Consider the following 17,007-nt stretch of genomic DNA (forward strand, 5'->3'; position numbering starts at 1 on the left):
GGCACCCAAATGGGATGCTGGGATCACAGGTGGCAGCATAACCCATTATACCACAACACCAGCCCAAAGAGCATAGTCTTTTTCTTATGGCAGCTTTCTCACAAGTGTTTTTTGTTTGTTTGTTTGTTTGTTTGTTTTTAAGATTTATTTATTTGAAAGAGTTACACAGAAAGAGAAGTAGAGACAGAGGGAGAGAAGTCTTCCATCTGCTGGTTTACTCCCCAATTGGCTGCAATGGGTGGAGCTGTACTGATCCGAAGCCAGGAGCCAGGTGCTTCTTCTGGGTCTCCCATGCACACGCAGGGGCCCAAGGACTTAGGCCATCTTCTACTGCTTTCCAAGGCCATAGCAGAAAGCTGCATTGCACATGGAGCAGCCAGGACTTGAACTGGTGCCCCTATGGGATACTGGTACTGCAGGCAGTGGCTTTACCCACTACACCACAGTGCCGGCTGCTCTCACAAGTCTTATGACTGTTTACTTATTGAAGTTTTATTGTTAAAAAGAAATATGACACTTTTTAAGACTAACATAATTGAAGACCTTTAGATCATTTAGCCTTAAGATTAAACTGTTAATTTTCCAGTACCATGTGCAAGTGTATTTCTTAAAGTTTTTTGGAAAAGAGAATTAAAACTTTGCTTTGCTACAAAAAAGAGTTTGAAGTTGGTACTCAAAAGAAATCTTAAAATGCTATGGAAAATATGTATATTGATAAAAATCTGCAGGTTGTCAACATTTTTTTGCACCAATGAACTTTTTCTTTTTTTTATTTGACAGGTAGAGTTATAGACAGTGAGAGAGAGACAGAGAGAAAGATCACCCTTCCGTTGGTTCACTCCCCTAATGGCCACTACAGCCAGCGCTGCGCCAGTCTGAAGCCAGGAGCCAGGAGCCAGGTGCTTCCTCCTGGTCTCCCGTGTGGGTGCAGGGCCCCAAGCACTTGGGCCATCCTCCACTGCACTCCCAGGCCACAGCAAAGAGCTGGACTGGAAGAGGGGCACCCGGGACTAGTACCCGGTGCCCCAAGCGGGAGTGGAACCTGGGGTGCCAGCGCCGTAGGCGGAGGATTAGCCAAGTGACGGCGCCGGCCACCAATGAACTTTTAATTCTGTTTTCCATGAACTTCATAAAGTGCCCTTGTATAATCATCTACAGTTTTTATTTGACAGGCAGAGTTAGAGAGAGAGAGAGAGAGAGAGAAAGGTCTTCCTTCCATTGGTTCACTCCTCTAATGGCCACTACGGCCGGCACTGCGCCAATCCAAAGCCAGGAGCCAGGTGCTTCCTCCTGGTCTCCCATGCGGGTGCAGGGGCCAAGCACTTGGGCCATCCTCCACTGCCTTCCTGTGCCACAGTAGAGAGCTCGACTGGAAGAGGAGCAACTGGGACTAGAACCCGGTGCCCATATGGGGTGCCGGTGCTGCAGGTAGAGGATTAACCAAGTGAACCATGGTGCCGGCCCCTCATCTACAGTTTTTACATATTATTCTTAATAGGATTTTTTGGACTTTAAAGGACATGCTTTATGCATAAAAGCATAAATTCTGTGTTACTTCTTCCTATTTATCTCAGTAGACCTTGCATTTTTTTGGAGAGTATGTCGCAAGACTGTGATACCATTTATATAAAATTCTCCCCTATCTTTTTTTTTTTTTTGACAGGCAGAGTGGACAGTGAGAGAGACAGACAGACAGAGAGAAAGGTCTTCCTTTGCCGTTGGTTCACCCTCCAGTGGCCACTGTGGCCTGTGTGCTGCGGCCAGCGCACCGCGCTGATCCAATGGCAGGAGCCAGGTACTTATCCTGGTCTCCCATGGGGTGCAGGGCCCAAGGACTTGGGCCATCCTCCACTGCACTCCCTGGCCACAGCAGAGAGCTGGCCTGGAAGAGGGGCAACCGGGACAGAATCCGGCTCCCCGACCGGGACTAGAACCCGTTGTGCCGGCACTGCAAGGCAGAGGATTAGCCTAGTGGGCCGCGGCGCCGGCTTAAAATTCTCCCCTATAAAAAACAATAAACATATGTAAAAAGTTTAAATGGCCTGTTTAAACCTTTCACAAATTTATAGAAATATATGATTTTTTAAAGATTATTAAATTATTACTGAAAAATTTAATTAACATGTTGCTTTTTGTTATTTGTTAATATCTATAACATGCATGTGATCAACAAATACTTTTGTAAATCTGTGTCATTGTAAATCTGTATGAGCTATAGATGTGAATCTATCAATTTGTTTTAAAAATTTCTTTTAAATTTCATATTTTTGAGATTTATTTATTTTTTTGAAAAGTAGAGTTAGAGAGGGAGGAACAGAGTCAGACAGAGGTCTTCCATCCACTGGTTCACTCCCCAGATAGCTACAACAGCTAGAGCTGGGCTGATCCGAAGTCAGGAGCTAGGAGCTTCTTCTGGGTCTCCCACGTGGGTAATGGGGCCCCAGGACTTGGGCCATCTTCTGCTTCTTTCCTAGGTGCATTAGCAGGAAGCTGGATCGGAAGTGGAGCAGTCAGGACTTGAACTAGTGCCCATATGGGATGCTGGCATTGCAGGCAGTGGTTTTACCCACTACACCACAGCGCCATCCCCTAAATTTCATTGTTCTTAGATGACTGTTTTCATCCAGCATTACAGCAGTTGATTTTCCTTGGGAGTCTGTTTTATTTGTATATTTTTAGTTAGTTTTGTAATTTGTGAGCATTAACCACAAGAAAACTTAAGAAGAGTTGTGGTGACAAGGGAAAAGTCATAATAACATGATGAGAGCCTAGTTCAAATTCCTGCCTCAGTTAAATTACAAATTACACTATAGGTCATTGAATTCTAGTACCATTCGTGAATATTAGAAATAATGATGTCAGATCCTCAAGTGTCAAGGTCTATAGGATAATACACAACATGTATACAAAAGGGAGTCTCTTGAATGATCCATATTACTTTAAGAAAATGAATATGCTGTCATAAGTTGGATGAATTCTAATAATTTGCCTTGTTTTCTTCATTGTTTCTTCCAGCCAAATATTGTGCAGCTTCGTGACAGACTTTGTAGAGCACAAGGAGAGCCTGTACCAGGACAAGAATCGGCTAAAGTTCCTTATGAGAGGCAGCCGCTGCCCAAGGGCAGGCCTGGGCCACTTGCTGGCCACCCCCAGATGCCGAGAGTTCAAACTCAACAATATTATCCCCATGTGAGTGGAAGCATTTGTGTGTTTCTATTCAAATTGATAATTTTAGTTTGTTGGGCAAGACAGTTCTGATATGGTAAAGATAGACAACATCGTAAAAGTTTCTGGACTCTTGAAAGTAGTGTTTATGATCTATTTTTCAGTATGATCCCATTAACCTGGTCAAACAGATTATAGTGTAGCTGTAAATTAGTTTTAAACTCTACAGGGAGGTTTTTTTTTTTTTCTTTACATGTATTCTTTTTCTTTCAATTTTAAGATTTATCTATTTGAATAATGTCTGAGAGTAACAAAATAGTATTCTGAGAGTGACGGAAAAGGAGAGAAAGAGATCTTCCATCACTGGTTCACTTCCCAAATGTCCACAACAGCCAGATCTGGGCCAGGTTGAAGCCAAAAGGTTTCCATCCCTGTCTCCCACATGGGTGGCAGGGGCCCAAATATTGGCGCCATCTTCCACTGCCTTCCCAGGAGCATTAGCAGAGAGCTAGATCAGAAGTTAAGCAGCCAGGATTTAAACCAGCACTGGTTTAACCCACTGCACCACAATGCCAACCCTTGTACATCTCTTCTTGAGATTTCTATTTGATTCATCCTACAACCTGAAATAGAGTAGTAGGAATAATCTTATTAGTGATTTGGTTAATTTTGTATGTATTTTTAGAAAAGTCTTTTTTGAGCAATTTTTTTTAACTTGACAGGTAGAGTTAGACAGCGAGAGAGAGAGAGACAGAGAGAGAGAGAGAAAGGTCTTCCTTCCTTTGGTTCACCCCCCCCCCCCCAAATGGCCGCCACAGCCGGTGCACTGCGCCAATCCAAAGCCAGGAGCCAGGTGCTTCCTCCTGGTCTCCCATGTGGGTACAGGGCCCAAGGACTTGGGCCATCCTCCACTGCCTTCCCGGGCCACAGCAGAGAGCTGGACCGGAAGAGGAACAACCGGGACTAGAACCTGGTGACCATATGGGATGCCAGCGCCGCAGGCAGAGGATTAACCCAATAAACCATGGCGCCGGCCCGCGAGCAGTTTTTTTTTTATCATTAGTATGGGTTTGCTGTGTTGCCTGTATCTGCACAATAAAGAATATCCAGAATACAAATATTTTTGGACAACTTGGATATTAGAAAAGAGTGAATGACCAAAGGAAGGTTTATGAAGTTATAGGTTATGGAGAATGAAAAGATTCATAATTTTAATTCATAAAATTTAATTCATAAGTTTTAATCTATTTTTTGAATTACCAAATGTTTGGTGGCATAAAATCTGGCCTCTTACTATCTCTCTCTCTCTCTCTTTTTTTTTTTTTTTTTTTTTGATAGAGTGGATAGTGAGAGAGAGAGACAGAGAGAAAGGTCTTCCCTTTGCCATTGGTTCACCCTCGAATGGCCGCCACGGCTGGCGCGCTGCGGCCGGCACATCGCGCTGATCCGAAGCCAGGAGCCAGGTGCTTCTCCTGGTCTCCCATGGGGTACAGGGCCCAAGCACTTGGGCCCTCCTCCACTGCACTCCCTGGCCACAGCAGAGAGCTGGCCTGGAAGAGGGGCAACCGGGACAGAATCCGGCGCCCCGACCAGGACTAGAACCCGGTGTGCCTGCGCCGCTAGGTGGAGGATTAGCCTAGTGAGCCGCGGCACTGGCCCTATCTTACTATTTCTATTTCATGTAGGAACTTACGTTTGCAGAGCAGCAGATAACCTTAAATGGAAAGTATCTTCCCATAAGTATGTAATATGTGGTTTTGATTGATAGCAAAGTTAATATTAATATGTCTATTTTAAAATGGAACAAATTGCTTGTAGGATTGATAGGCTTTTTGCATTTTGTTATAAGGAAAGTAAATATTAAATAATGAAATATTTAAAAAGAAAAAAAATCATCTTTTAGCTGTTATATTTTTGATTGGTACTTAACCAGGATAGATTACATTTGAAAGTAACTGTCTACTAGAATTCTCTGGATTTTTTTTTTCATTTGTTTGACAAGTGTTTATTGAGACTGTATAGTGAATGCTGGGTATTATTCTAGTTCTTGGGGGTATATTGGTGAACATAATATACAAACATAAATTCCCCACCCTGCTGGAGATTCTGTTAGACTGTGAAAGTCTCTGCTATAGGAGGGGCAGAACAGATGATGGCTGGGAAAACTGAGGGACAGAGATCTCAAGTGACCCATCAGAGTTTTAAGATCGAAAGCTTGAATTTCTCAGTTATAGCTGATAAATGGCCATCATGGGATTAGAGCTCTCAAGTGCTTATGTTAGACGAGGCCCTCTTTTGGGGATAGTGAAGCAAGGCAAGGTGGGAGAAGAGAATATCTACTCTTTTTTTGTTTGTTTGTTTGTTTGTAAAGGTTTATTTATTTATTTATTTTTGAAAGGCAGAGTGACAGAGAAAGAGAGGGAAGGAGTGAAAGATTTTCTATCCACTGGTTCGCTTCCCAAATACAACAGCCTTGGCTGGGACATGCGAAAGCCAGGAGCTAGGGCCTCTATCCTGGCCTCCCTTGTGGGTGGCAAAAACCTAACTACTTGAGCTATCATCTGTTACTTTCCCAAGCTCTTAGCAGGAAGTTGCATCAGAAGCAGAGCAACAAGGACTCAAGCAAGTACTCTGATAGATATAGGATGCTGGCATCCAGTGGCAGCTTAACTCTGTGCCACAAAGCGTGCCCCAGAATATTAATTCTTTATATCCTTGGATTTAATTGTGTTTCTGGGAGAAGGCATAAGTATTGAAAGACTTTTGTTCTGCCTGTATATACCAATGTTGTAATCCAAGAAGAGAAAAACAATTTAAATCATAAATAAAGCAGTGATTTTCTTGATTATAACATGAGATTTACTGAATGAATGAGGACAGTGGCTTGTGGATTTTTTTTTTTAAGATTTATTTATTTATTTGAAAGGCAGAGTTAAAGAGAGGCAGAGAGAGAGAGAGAGAGAGAGAGAGTGTGTGTGTGTCTTCCATCCACTGGTTCACTCCCCAAATAGCTGCAGAGGTTGGAGCTGTGCTGATCTGAAGCCAGGAGCCAGGAGCTTCTTCTGAGTCTTCCATGTGGGTGCAGGAGCCCAAGGACTTGGGTCATCTTCTACTGTATCCCCAGGCCTTAGCAGAGAGCTGGATTGGAAATGGAGCAGCCAGGACTTGAACTGACGTCCATATGGGATGCCAGTACCACAGGCAGTAGCTTTACTCACTGTGCTACAGCACTGGCCCATGGCTTGTGGTTTTAAAGCAATGTTTAGTGGATGGGGCTGTGGCGTAGTGGGTTAGAGCCCTGGCCTGCAGTGCCAGCATCCCATATGGGCGCCAGTTTGAGTCCCGGCTGCTCCACTTCTGATCCACCTCTATACTATGGCCTGGGAAAGCAGTAGAAGATGGCCCAAGTCCTTGGGCTCCTCCAACCACGTGGTAGACCCAGAAGAAGCCCCGGCTCCTGCCTTCAGATCGGTGCAGCTCCAGCCGTTGCAGTCAGTTGGGGAGTGAACCAGTGGATGGAAGACCTCTCTTTCTCTGCCTCTCTTTCTCTCTCTGTGTAACTCTGACTTTCAAATAAATAAATAAATCTTTAAAAAGAAAGAGAGAAAGAAAAAAAGCAAATAAGCAGTGTTTACAGACATGGTTAATGGGATGCCAGATTAGCAAGACTTCTCCTACTTCAATCAGCACAGCTCTGCTTTTTATTTATTTATTTTTAAGGATTTATTTATTTATTTGAAAGGTAGAGTTACAGAGAGGCAGAGGCAGAGAGAGAGGGGTCTTTCACTTGCTGGTTCACTCCCCAATTGGCCACAATGGCTGGAACTGCGCCGATCTGAAGCTAGAAGCTTCTTCTGGGTCTCCTACGTGGGTGCAGGGGTCCAAGGACTTGGGCCATATTTCACTGCTTTCCCAAGCCATAGCAGAGAGCTGGATCAGAAATGGAACAGGGGCCGGTGCCGTGGCTCAATAGGCTCATCTTCCACCTGTGGCGCCGGCACCCCAGGTTCTAGTCCTAGTCAGGGCGCCGGATTCTGTCCCGGTTGCCCCTCTTCCAGGCCAGCTCTCTGCTGTGGCCCGGGAGTGCAGTGGAGGAGGGCCCAAGTGCTTGGGCCCTGTACCCCATGGGAGACCAGGATAAGCACCTGGCTCCTGGCTTCAGATCAGCGCGATGTGCCGGCCGCAGCGTGCTGGCAGCAGCGGCCACTGGAGGGTGAACCAACGGCAAAAGGAAGACCTTTCTCTCTGTCTCTCTCTCTCACTGTCCACCCCCCCCAAAAAAAAAAGAAAAAGAAAAAGAAATGGAACAGAGGCCAGTGCTATGGTGTAGCAGATAAAGCCGCCGCTCCACTTCCGATCCAGCTCTCTGCTATGGCCTGGGAAAGCAGTAGAAGATGGCCCAAGTCCTTGGGTCCCTAAACCCGCATGGGAAGACCCGGAGGAAGCTCCTGGCTCCTGGCTCCTGGCTTCGGATCAGTGCAGCTCTGGCTGTTGTGGCCAATTGGGGAGTGAATCAGCAGATGGAAGAACTCTCTCTCTCTCTCTCTCCCTCTCTCTGCCTCTCTATCTCTCTCTGTGTAATTCTGACTTATAAATAAATAAATAAATCTTTTAAAAATATAGTGGAGCAACCAGGACTCAAACTGATGCCATATGGCACTGCAGGTGGTGGTTTTACCCACTCTGCCACAGTGGCAGCCCCTGCTTTTATATATGTGTGTGTGTGTTTAACATTTACTTGACAAAAAGGATTTTAGTTACTAGAAAAATGACAATGAAAACTAATAGACTCCAGGGTAAGTAACGTGGTGTAGTGTGAAAATACTGGCCTGGGAAGCAGGTGACCTAAAGTCACTCCTAGCTCCATTCACCACTGAGTCAAACCCCTCCCTTCTCTGGCCCTTGATTTTCTCTGTACTAAAGAGAGGGGACTAGATTGGATAATTTAAGATGCAGCTGTGATATTCTCTGATTGTGTGACTTTCAAGCTTTGTATGGAATTAATATGATTTTTGTGGTGTTAATCAAATCCAGAAAAGGGAGCTTATCACAATATGCTTGCAGATTAATAGTAGCATGAATACTATTAATGCTTCAAAAACCACTTTTTAAATCAATTACTTTTCTCGAATGTCATCTTGCCCTAGTTATAGGACCTCACTTTTCCCACTTCCTCCTGATGCTTGAATGGCATTGTCCTTGTGCTTTAATTCAGATTTTCATATTGATTTTTCTCCTGCCCCCCTCCCCTCATTTTGTTATGACTGTGTGTTTTTCTTTTGGAATCCCAGCTACCTTGAAAGCATTTGCCTGACTGATGTATGTTATCTTGCAGCTCTTTTGGCTTTTCATCTGGCTATTACTAATACCTTTTGAGTTTTTTTTTTTCTTTTAATGTTTCCATTTTTTATTTTCTGTGATTGGTATTTCTTTGTTCAATTCAGGTTAGAATTGCCCCTACTGTCACTACCTGGAGTAACAAAACTCCTACTGCCCTTCCCAGCCATCCACCTGCAGCCTCTCCCTCTGACACACAGGTATATCCTTCCTTATTCCTCTTTGAGCAGGATTCTGCTCACCTAAGTATATTTATAGATAGTTATATACTTTCTACCCCTTCCTGAAGTTCCTCCACCCTACTCCGTCTGCCTGCCTGCTCATTGCATTTTAATGCTTCTTTGATGCAAGAAGCAGTTTTTTGCACAATTATTTCCTTTTTCCTCCTTTCTTTTTGCAGTTCTAAAATGTCTTGAGCTGGGAAACATCAACCAAAATTCTAACAATGGTTTAGTGTGATTTCACTGAAGATTGTTTTTTCTTTCCTTTTTCCTTTTTTTTAAGCATTATAGAAATTGAAGAAAAATAAACATTTCCTTTATGGAATTCATATCTATATTTCCAGAGTGTGAAATAGTGGATGGAAATTAGTAGAAGTGGAAAATCCTGGTGACTTATAAATATCACTGACACTATTTTATGAGGCTGTTAACATCTTGCCATTCCTTGCAGTTCTTATTTTGGATGTGTCTGATCTTGAAATCATTCAGAACATGTTGCTCAGAAAATGTGATGTTCTAAGGAAGACAGGATATAAAAATGCAATGTTTCTTATGCAATAAAATGTTTTTCTTTTCAAGTAAACATAGAATTTCATTTCAGAGATTATAAACTCATCTGGTAAAGTTGTTGCCTCCCATGTAATCCTCTTTTTTGACCATGTTCTCATTTCCCAGGGAGAAAACCCACCACCTCCAGGTTTCATCATGCATGGAAGTGTTAATCCAAATGCTGCCGGTCAACTTGCCACCTCTTCAGGTCATATGCACCCCCAGGTACCACCTTATCCACAGCCACAGCGTAAGTAGTATGACCTCAAAGCCCTGTCACAGCTGCTTGTCTTATCTAATGTAGTAACTATTTCCTTTGAAGTTCCAAGCCATAGTCAAATCAGTTTTGACAACGGTGGGAATCAGTTCTGCATAGGATTCCTGAATCCCTGCTGTGGTTTCCTAGGAGGCATCCTGCCTGAGTCAGCAGGCTGGGAAGTGGTAGCTCCCCCGTCATTGTGTTCAGAACACTTGACTCCTCTTCCGCAGCCGTTCCTAGGACCTGTTGCAGAGGTTCAGGTGCCCCATGATTTTGGTATGATAGAATTCTGAAAACTATTCAGTACTTATTCTTATGCAAACTGTTTTTGGGAAAATGGTTCCAAGGGGCATTTGTTGATGGTGGTGGTTGTTTGTCCATTTTATTTATTTATTTTTAAAATAGATCTTTATAGAGCAGTTCTAGGTTCACAGCAGACTTGAGCAGAAAGTAGAGTGCCAACATATGCACAAGCTCCGATTCAGGGAACCTTGACACCTCATTATCACCCAAAGCCCACGGTTTACATTAGTATGCACTCTTGCTGTTGTGTATCCAAGGTGGTGTGTTTTTTTAATTGCTTGTTATTTTGTGTATTCAGGGGTTTTTTAGTTTCTTTGTTGATATTTGTTTTATTCCCTGGGTTTTAATGAATGTAAAATGACATTATCCACTATAGGTTTTTGTTGTTTTGTTTTAGAAATTGCACTTGGAAAGTAAAGACATTACTCAAAATTTTAATTAAGAGCAAAAAAATAAAAACCACTCAAATCTCAAAGGGAAACATTATAAGACTAAAAAACTATTACAGAAACAAGAGATCATTACCTAGTGAGAACTAATCCTCATAGTGCATTCTGCGCTAAAGTAATGTTCCCACTTTCCTGAATGCAAATTGATAAAATCTTTGTCTCAAGTGCTCAACCTGAAAGTGGACTTCAGAGTACTGATAGGAACCCTACACGGTTCTGCTGGATTCACTCTGAGATTCATCCTTACCCTTATTCATGAAGAATGTGATGGTACTAAGATCACTCTAATTTGAATTCAGGTCTTTGCATTAAAACATTAGTTGGCTGCCTTGCCTGAACTGTTACAGTATGTAACGTAATGTGTAGTACTCATTTTGTCAGGGATCAGAGTTGACTCCTAATCTGGAACTGTCCTCACATGGAGAATTTAGGAAGCTAGTGATTTTACTAGGCGTTAGAGAATATAGCTGATTTATAAGGATAGTGCTAACCCTGCGGTTTTTATTGGTGGACAGATCTTGAACTGCCACCAGACTCCATGTATTTTTTTCTGTGGAGTTTACTCTGAATGTATAACTCCCGCATGGTTCCATCTGGTGGTTAGTAGGTGTCACTGCAGTTGTTTTACAGTAATAGGAACATCTTAAGGAAATGATCAGTCTTGTAGTTTTTGGATCTGAATGATTGAAAGATTTTTATAACCAACAGAGCAGTCTCGAGGTGGAAGTTTTCAAATATTGGCTTCAGCAGTTTTAAAGTATACTTAGAGCATCTGAGCCTCAAAAGCGCAACATAGTATAAGTGTTCACTTTTGGTTGTAACTTACTGTTATGAGTTATAATAATGCAGATCACTTCCATAGAAAGATGACTTTTTGGTTTTCTGTTGCAGTTTCAATAAACTTGTAACTAATTACAGTTTCTGTTTCTTCTTCTTGGTGTAGCTTATCAACCAGCCCAGCAGTATTCCTTCGGAACAGGGGGGTCAGCACTGTATCGACCTCACCAGCCTGTTGCTCCTCCTGCCTCAAACGCTTACCCTAACACCCCTTACATATCTTCTGCTTCTTCCTGTTCTGGGCAGTCTCAGCTATATGCAGCACAGCACCAGGCCTCTTCACCTACCTCCAGCCCTGCTGCTTCTCTCCCTCCTCCCCCTTCCTCTGGAGCATCCTTCCAGCATGGCGGGCCAGGAGCTCCACCATCATCTGCAGCTTATGCACTGCCTCCTGGAACAACAGGTACACTGCCTGCTGCCAGTGAGCTGCCTGCGTCCCAAAGAACAGGTCTGCGCTTGAAAGGGGTTTGGTTTGGCTCCTGCCTTTGTTTTGTCATGAACGGCTTGGGGGGGTGGAAGGGTATTATTTCTAACTGATTATAAATGGGTACTGTGAGGTGTTTAGAACAAATTCTAAAACTGTTTCTAAAACTGGAATTCTCCCACAATAAACTTGAGTTGCTAAATGAGGAAAGCTCTAGAGCTCCCAAACAATAGAGTATGTAATGTGCCATCAGAAATAAGAAATTAATTGGCAAGATGTAGTGGTTGGAATCTGATCTAGTTGACACTAATTTCTGTGTTCTTATTGGGATGATTTTGGTTTTTAAAATTATTCGCAGCTTACACTCACTCAGGAAAGTTAAACAGTACAGTGTCTCAATGAAGTGGTACAAATTTTATAATTTTGTTTATTTGGAAGAGTGTGGAGTGATCTCTATATGCTTGGCTTTGAAAAAAAGTAAGAGAATTCACCTTTGACAAGGAACTGTAAGATAGTAACAAGTCAGTGTACACTAAGAAGTGCAGTCTCAATTCTGGTAATACTGGCCTCTTGGGCATTTTGAAAATTTCTAGGCACTGTATTTTTGTCTACTTATGTAGTTGTGTTTGGACATTTATAATTAAAATCATAATTTTATAAAATTGTTATGATGGCATTTCTGTTAGTATTTTTTATTTTAAAATTATACACATTTATGGGAGTACAATGTGAAGTTTCAGTATGTGTAGATAGTGTGGAGTGATTTGATCAAGCTAATTTGTCACTTTGCTCACCTATCATTTCTTATGGTGGTGCAAAACATTTTATAAATTTTTATTCATTTATATTACAGTTAGAGCATTGTGTTATTTTTTATGGGTAGGTTGTATTATCTAATTTTTATTTTGGGGTGGTCAAATGGGGCCTCAAAAGTACATTTTATTAAATAAAAGAGAATCAAGGAGAAAGGCATGAGGACTACTTCCATAGAGCTTAAGAATGCAGATTGTCTGAGTTTGTGATCTTGAGTAATTTCCTTAAAACTCAGTTTCATCAAGTCCATGTAACAGAGAGAGAGAAAGAGAGCAGTCTTCATCCGCTGGTTCACACCCTAGATGACTGCAACAACCAGGGCTGTGCCAAGCTGAAGCCAGGAGCTTCATCTGCGTCTCTCATATGCTTGGGCCATCTTCCGCTGCTTTTCGCAGATCATTGGCAGGGAGCTAGGTTAGAAGTGGAGCAACTAGGACACAAATTGGCACCCATAAGGGATGCCAGCATCACAGGTGGTGGCTTTACCCACCACACCACAACACTGGCCCCTCTAATAATATGCCATAGTAATTAGGGATATAACATTTTCTTAATGTCACTACTTTTAAAGTCTTAAGGGGGGCCAGTGCTGTGGCATGGCAGATAAAGCTGCTATGTGCAGTGTCAGCATCCATATGGGTGCCAGTTTGAGTCCCAGCTGATCCACTTCTGCTCTAGCTCCTTCTGATATGCCTGGGAAAGCAGTAGAAGGTGGCCCAAGTCCTTGGGCCCCTGTACCCATGTGGGAGACACGGAAAAAGCTCCTGCCTCCTGGCTTTGACTTGTCCCACCTCTGACCATTGCAGCCATTTGGGGAGTGAGCCAGCAGATGGAAGATCTCTCTATGTGTCTCTCTCCTCTCTCTCTCTGCCTTGCTGTAACTCTGCTTTTCAAATAAATAAATAAATCTTTAAAGTCTTATGAATAGTTGATCCCAAAATTATACACACATTTTCTTCTCTCTTCTCAATACAAAATATTAAAATACAAAATATTAAAATACAAGCCGGTGCCGCGGCTCAATAGGCTAATCCTCCGCCTAGCGGCGCCGGCACACCGGGTTCTAGTCCCGGTCGGGGCGCCGGATTCTGTCCCGGTTGCCCCTCTTCCAGGCCAGCCCTCTGCTGTGGCCAGGGAGTGCAGTGGAGGATGGCCCAGGTGCTTGGGCCCTGCACCCCATGGGAGACCAGGAAAAGCACCTGGCTCCTGGCTCCTGCCATCGGATCAGCGCGGTGCGCCGGCCGCAGCGCGCTGGCCGCGGTGGCCATTGGAGGGTGAACCAACGGCAAAGGAAGACCTTTCTCTCTGTCTCTCTCTCTCTCACTGTCCACTCTGCCTGTCAAAAAAAAAAAAAAAAAAATTAAAATACAAAATGCCCAAAAAAATCACACAGAAACACAAACACACACACATGTAAGTACACCACAGTCATCGCCTCTTACCTATAAGGAATATATTCCAAAACCCACAGTGGGTGCCTAGAACCAAAGAAAGTACTGAACTTTGTGTATATATGTCTTATCATAATACATATAAACCTATGATAAAGTTTAGTTGTTTAGGCATATTAAGACCAGCAATGATAACTATAAAACAGAATGATTATAGCAATGTACTCTAATAAAACTACCAGCATCATTACTCTTGCAGTTTGAGGCCACTGTTAAGTAAAAATAAGGGTTACACGAACACAAGCACTGTGATAGCACTGGCCTGGTAACAGGATGGCTACCATGTGACCAGTGAGCGGGTTAGAATGCACAGCACATATACACTGGACACAAGGATAATTTATGTCCCAGGCAGAAGGGAACAGAGTGGCACAAGGTTTCATCATGCTACTCACAGTGGTGCGCAGTTTAAAGCTTATAAATTGTTTCTTTCTGGAATTTTCTGTTTTCTCTTTTCAGTCCATAGTTGTCCTCGGGTAACTGAAACTATGGAAAGTAAAGCCACCTTAAGGGGAAGAACTGACTGTGTACTGTCCTATACTACACAAATAAATGCACACTAATACACTACAGAGACTTAAATAGTTTCATATTTTAGAGAGGAATGCTAATTCACCTGTAGTAGATGAGTGGAGACAGTCTGTAATCTGAGTAGTTGGGGAACAGCGGCCCACGTTGTGGCACGGCAGGAAGCTGCTGCCTGTGCTGCTGGCATCCCATATCAGAGCACCAGTTTGAGTCCCTGCTGCTCTGCTTCGGATTCAGCTCCCTGATGATGTGCCTGGGAAAGCAGTGGAAGATGGCTCAAGTGGTTGGGCCCCTGCAGCCAACGAAGATGGGAGACCTAGATGGAATTCAGGCTCTAGTCTGCTCAGTCCCAGCCATTGTGGCCATGGGGGTGGTGAACCACTGGATGGAAGATCTCTCTGTGTCTTCCACCACCACCGTGCTTTTCAAATTCACAAAATAAATTAAAAAAAAAAAAAAAAAGTTGGATGGTAACCAGAGCTCTTGAGTGAAAGAGATAACATGGATTTAAGCAAATCCTCACTTAAAAAGTGGTGCAGGGAGGTTGGGAGGAGAATGAACATTTACTGACCTAATATATTAGACATGTTGTAGCACTTGTTATATACTTTTTTATTTATTTATTATTTATTTGAAAGGCAGAGTTACAGAGAGGCAGAGAGGGAAAGAGAGAGAGAGAGGTCTTCCATCTGGTTCACTCCCCCAAATGGGTGCAATGGCTGAAGCAGGGCCAATCTGAAACCAGGAGCCAGAAGCTTCTTCTGGGTCTCCTATGCGGGTACAACGGCCCAAGGTCTTGGGCCATCCTCTACTGCTTTCCCAGGCCATAGCAGAGAGCTAGTTCGGAAGAGGAGCAGCTGGGACTTGAATCAGTGCCCATATGGGATGCAGGCACTACACGTAGCAGCTTTACCCATTACGCCACAGCGCCAGTCTTTTTTTTTTCTTTTTTTAAAAGATTTATTTATTTATTTATTTGAAAGGCAGAGTTATACAGAGGGAGAGGCATAAGCAGGGAGAGAGGTCTTCCATCTGCTGGTTCACTCCCCAAATGGTCCCCAAATGGTTGCAATGGCCAGGGTTGGGCCAGACTGAAGCCAGGAGCTTCATCCAGGTCTTCCAGGCATTTGGGCCATCTTCTGCTGCTTTCCAGGCGCATTAGCAGGGAGCTGGATTATAAGTGGCACAGCCAGGACATGAATCAGCACCCATATAGGATGCTGGCGCTGCAGGTGGTGGTCTAACCCGCTACACCACAGCGTTGGCCCCTTGTAATATATTTTCTCATTTGCCTCAAAATCATTATTTTTAAATTGCAGATGAGGAAACTGAGTTTTTAGGAATTGTGTTCATAAAATGTTCTCAAGATTGTAATATGATTGACCAAGTTGAGATACAAACTCAGGTTTCATTCTTCAAAGCCTCTGTTCCTTCTTCTATACCAGGTAGTCTAGTCCTATACAAGTGATAGAAAGATATCAACCTTGGAATTGCAAAAGTCATCTAGTAACACTGCCCAGGAATTTGTTACTTTATAATTTTACTTAGATATTTGCATGGGTATTTTTTCTCCTTAAGCAAAACTCATTTGGCTGCGTTTAGTCTGTGTTTGTATACAAAGTAACATAGTATTCTAACCTGGCTGAGAAACAGAGTAACTAATAAGAAGCCGAACATTTTTCAGTGTTCAGCATGCACTGTACCTAGCTGCTTTGTTACTTCTTGCACGTTAACAGTCCCCTATATTTTAGTTAACAGTTAACTACTTCATGATATTTTATTTTTTGATTTCCTAAAAAATGTATTCATTATATAAATAATTGTGGCTGAAAATACTATCTTTGTTCTATGATCATGATTTTATTCAGCATTAGACATTCCAGTTGACTGATGGATTAATTCCTGAGAGACACAGACTTATAAGCGTTCTATGAATGAACCACAAAATTACATGCCCAGGGCTCAGAGAAACTAATGTTGTAGTCAGCAAAACATTCAGTAAATTCCCAGTGAGTACCTGTTTAGTCTCAAATCAGTATCACCCCAATCAGAGAACAGCAGCTAAGCTGGAACATACAGTTTGTATTTGGACCAAGAGCAAGAAGTGTATAGAATAAGACAGATATTCTGGAGAGGACTTTGCGCTGGGTGACCGGTGCAGTGAGAGTGGTGTTGAGGGAGCTCCCCCTGGAGGTGGCTCTGCAGGGCAGGTTGTGAGCAGAGGCAGAGCTGCAGACTCCGGGGGCTAGGGGTAGTGTGGGCCACAGGGAGCTTCCCCTGTTTGTCTGGCCAGGATAGGTGGGATGCTGCCCAGTTTGTTTGTTAGCTAACTTTCTTGGCCCCTGGTTGAGTGTGTTTTTTTCTAAGGGAAAGTTCTTTGAAAAATGAAGGGTCTAGGATTTTTACTCAAGAAATTGTTTTCTGATTAAACAAAACTCTTTTTGGGGTGAACACTTTTACCTTTTTTGTTTTAACATTTATTTTGTTTATTTGAAAAGCAGAGTTATAAAGAGAGGTAGAGACAGAGAGACAGAGATCTTTCATCTGCTGGTTCACTCCCCAGATGGTAACAACCCTCTGGGCTGGGTCAGGCTGAAGCCAGAAGCCAGGATCTTCTTCTGGGTCTCCTACGTGGGTGCAGGGGCCCAAGGACTTGGGCCACCTTCTACTG

The 17,007-nt window shown here is 43.0% G+C and overlaps 1 protein-coding gene across 50 annotated transcripts in view; it reads left to right on the top strand.

Annotated features, from left to right (window-relative positions):
- Positions 1-17,007, top strand: part of SEC31A (SEC31 homolog A, COPII component) — a 90,426-nt gene that overhangs the window by 54,728 nt on the left and 18,691 nt on the right. For 12 of the 50 annotated variants that reach the window (XM_008267663.5, XM_008267665.5, XM_008267668.5 and 9 more), the window contains 4 exons: positions 3,016-3,189; positions 8,610-8,702; positions 9,399-9,522; positions 11,227-11,568. In XM_008267663.5, coding sequence (XP_008265885.3) covers positions 3,016-3,189; positions 8,610-8,702; positions 9,399-9,522; positions 11,227-11,568 — 733 coding nt within the window. The remainder of the gene's footprint in view (positions 1-3,015; positions 3,190-8,609; positions 8,703-9,398; positions 9,523-11,226; positions 11,569-17,007) is intronic. The other 38 variants (XM_002717070.6, XM_002717071.6, XM_051819618.3 and 35 more) reach the window with 5 other exon arrangements.

The sequence above is a fragment of the Oryctolagus cuniculus genome, chromosome 8, assembly GCF_051225735.1.
Source record: "Oryctolagus cuniculus isolate XC-2025 breed Fujian yellow rabbit chromosome 8, ASM5122573v1, whole genome shotgun sequence".
NCBI lineage: Eukaryota > Metazoa > Chordata > Mammalia > Lagomorpha > Leporidae > Oryctolagus > Oryctolagus cuniculus.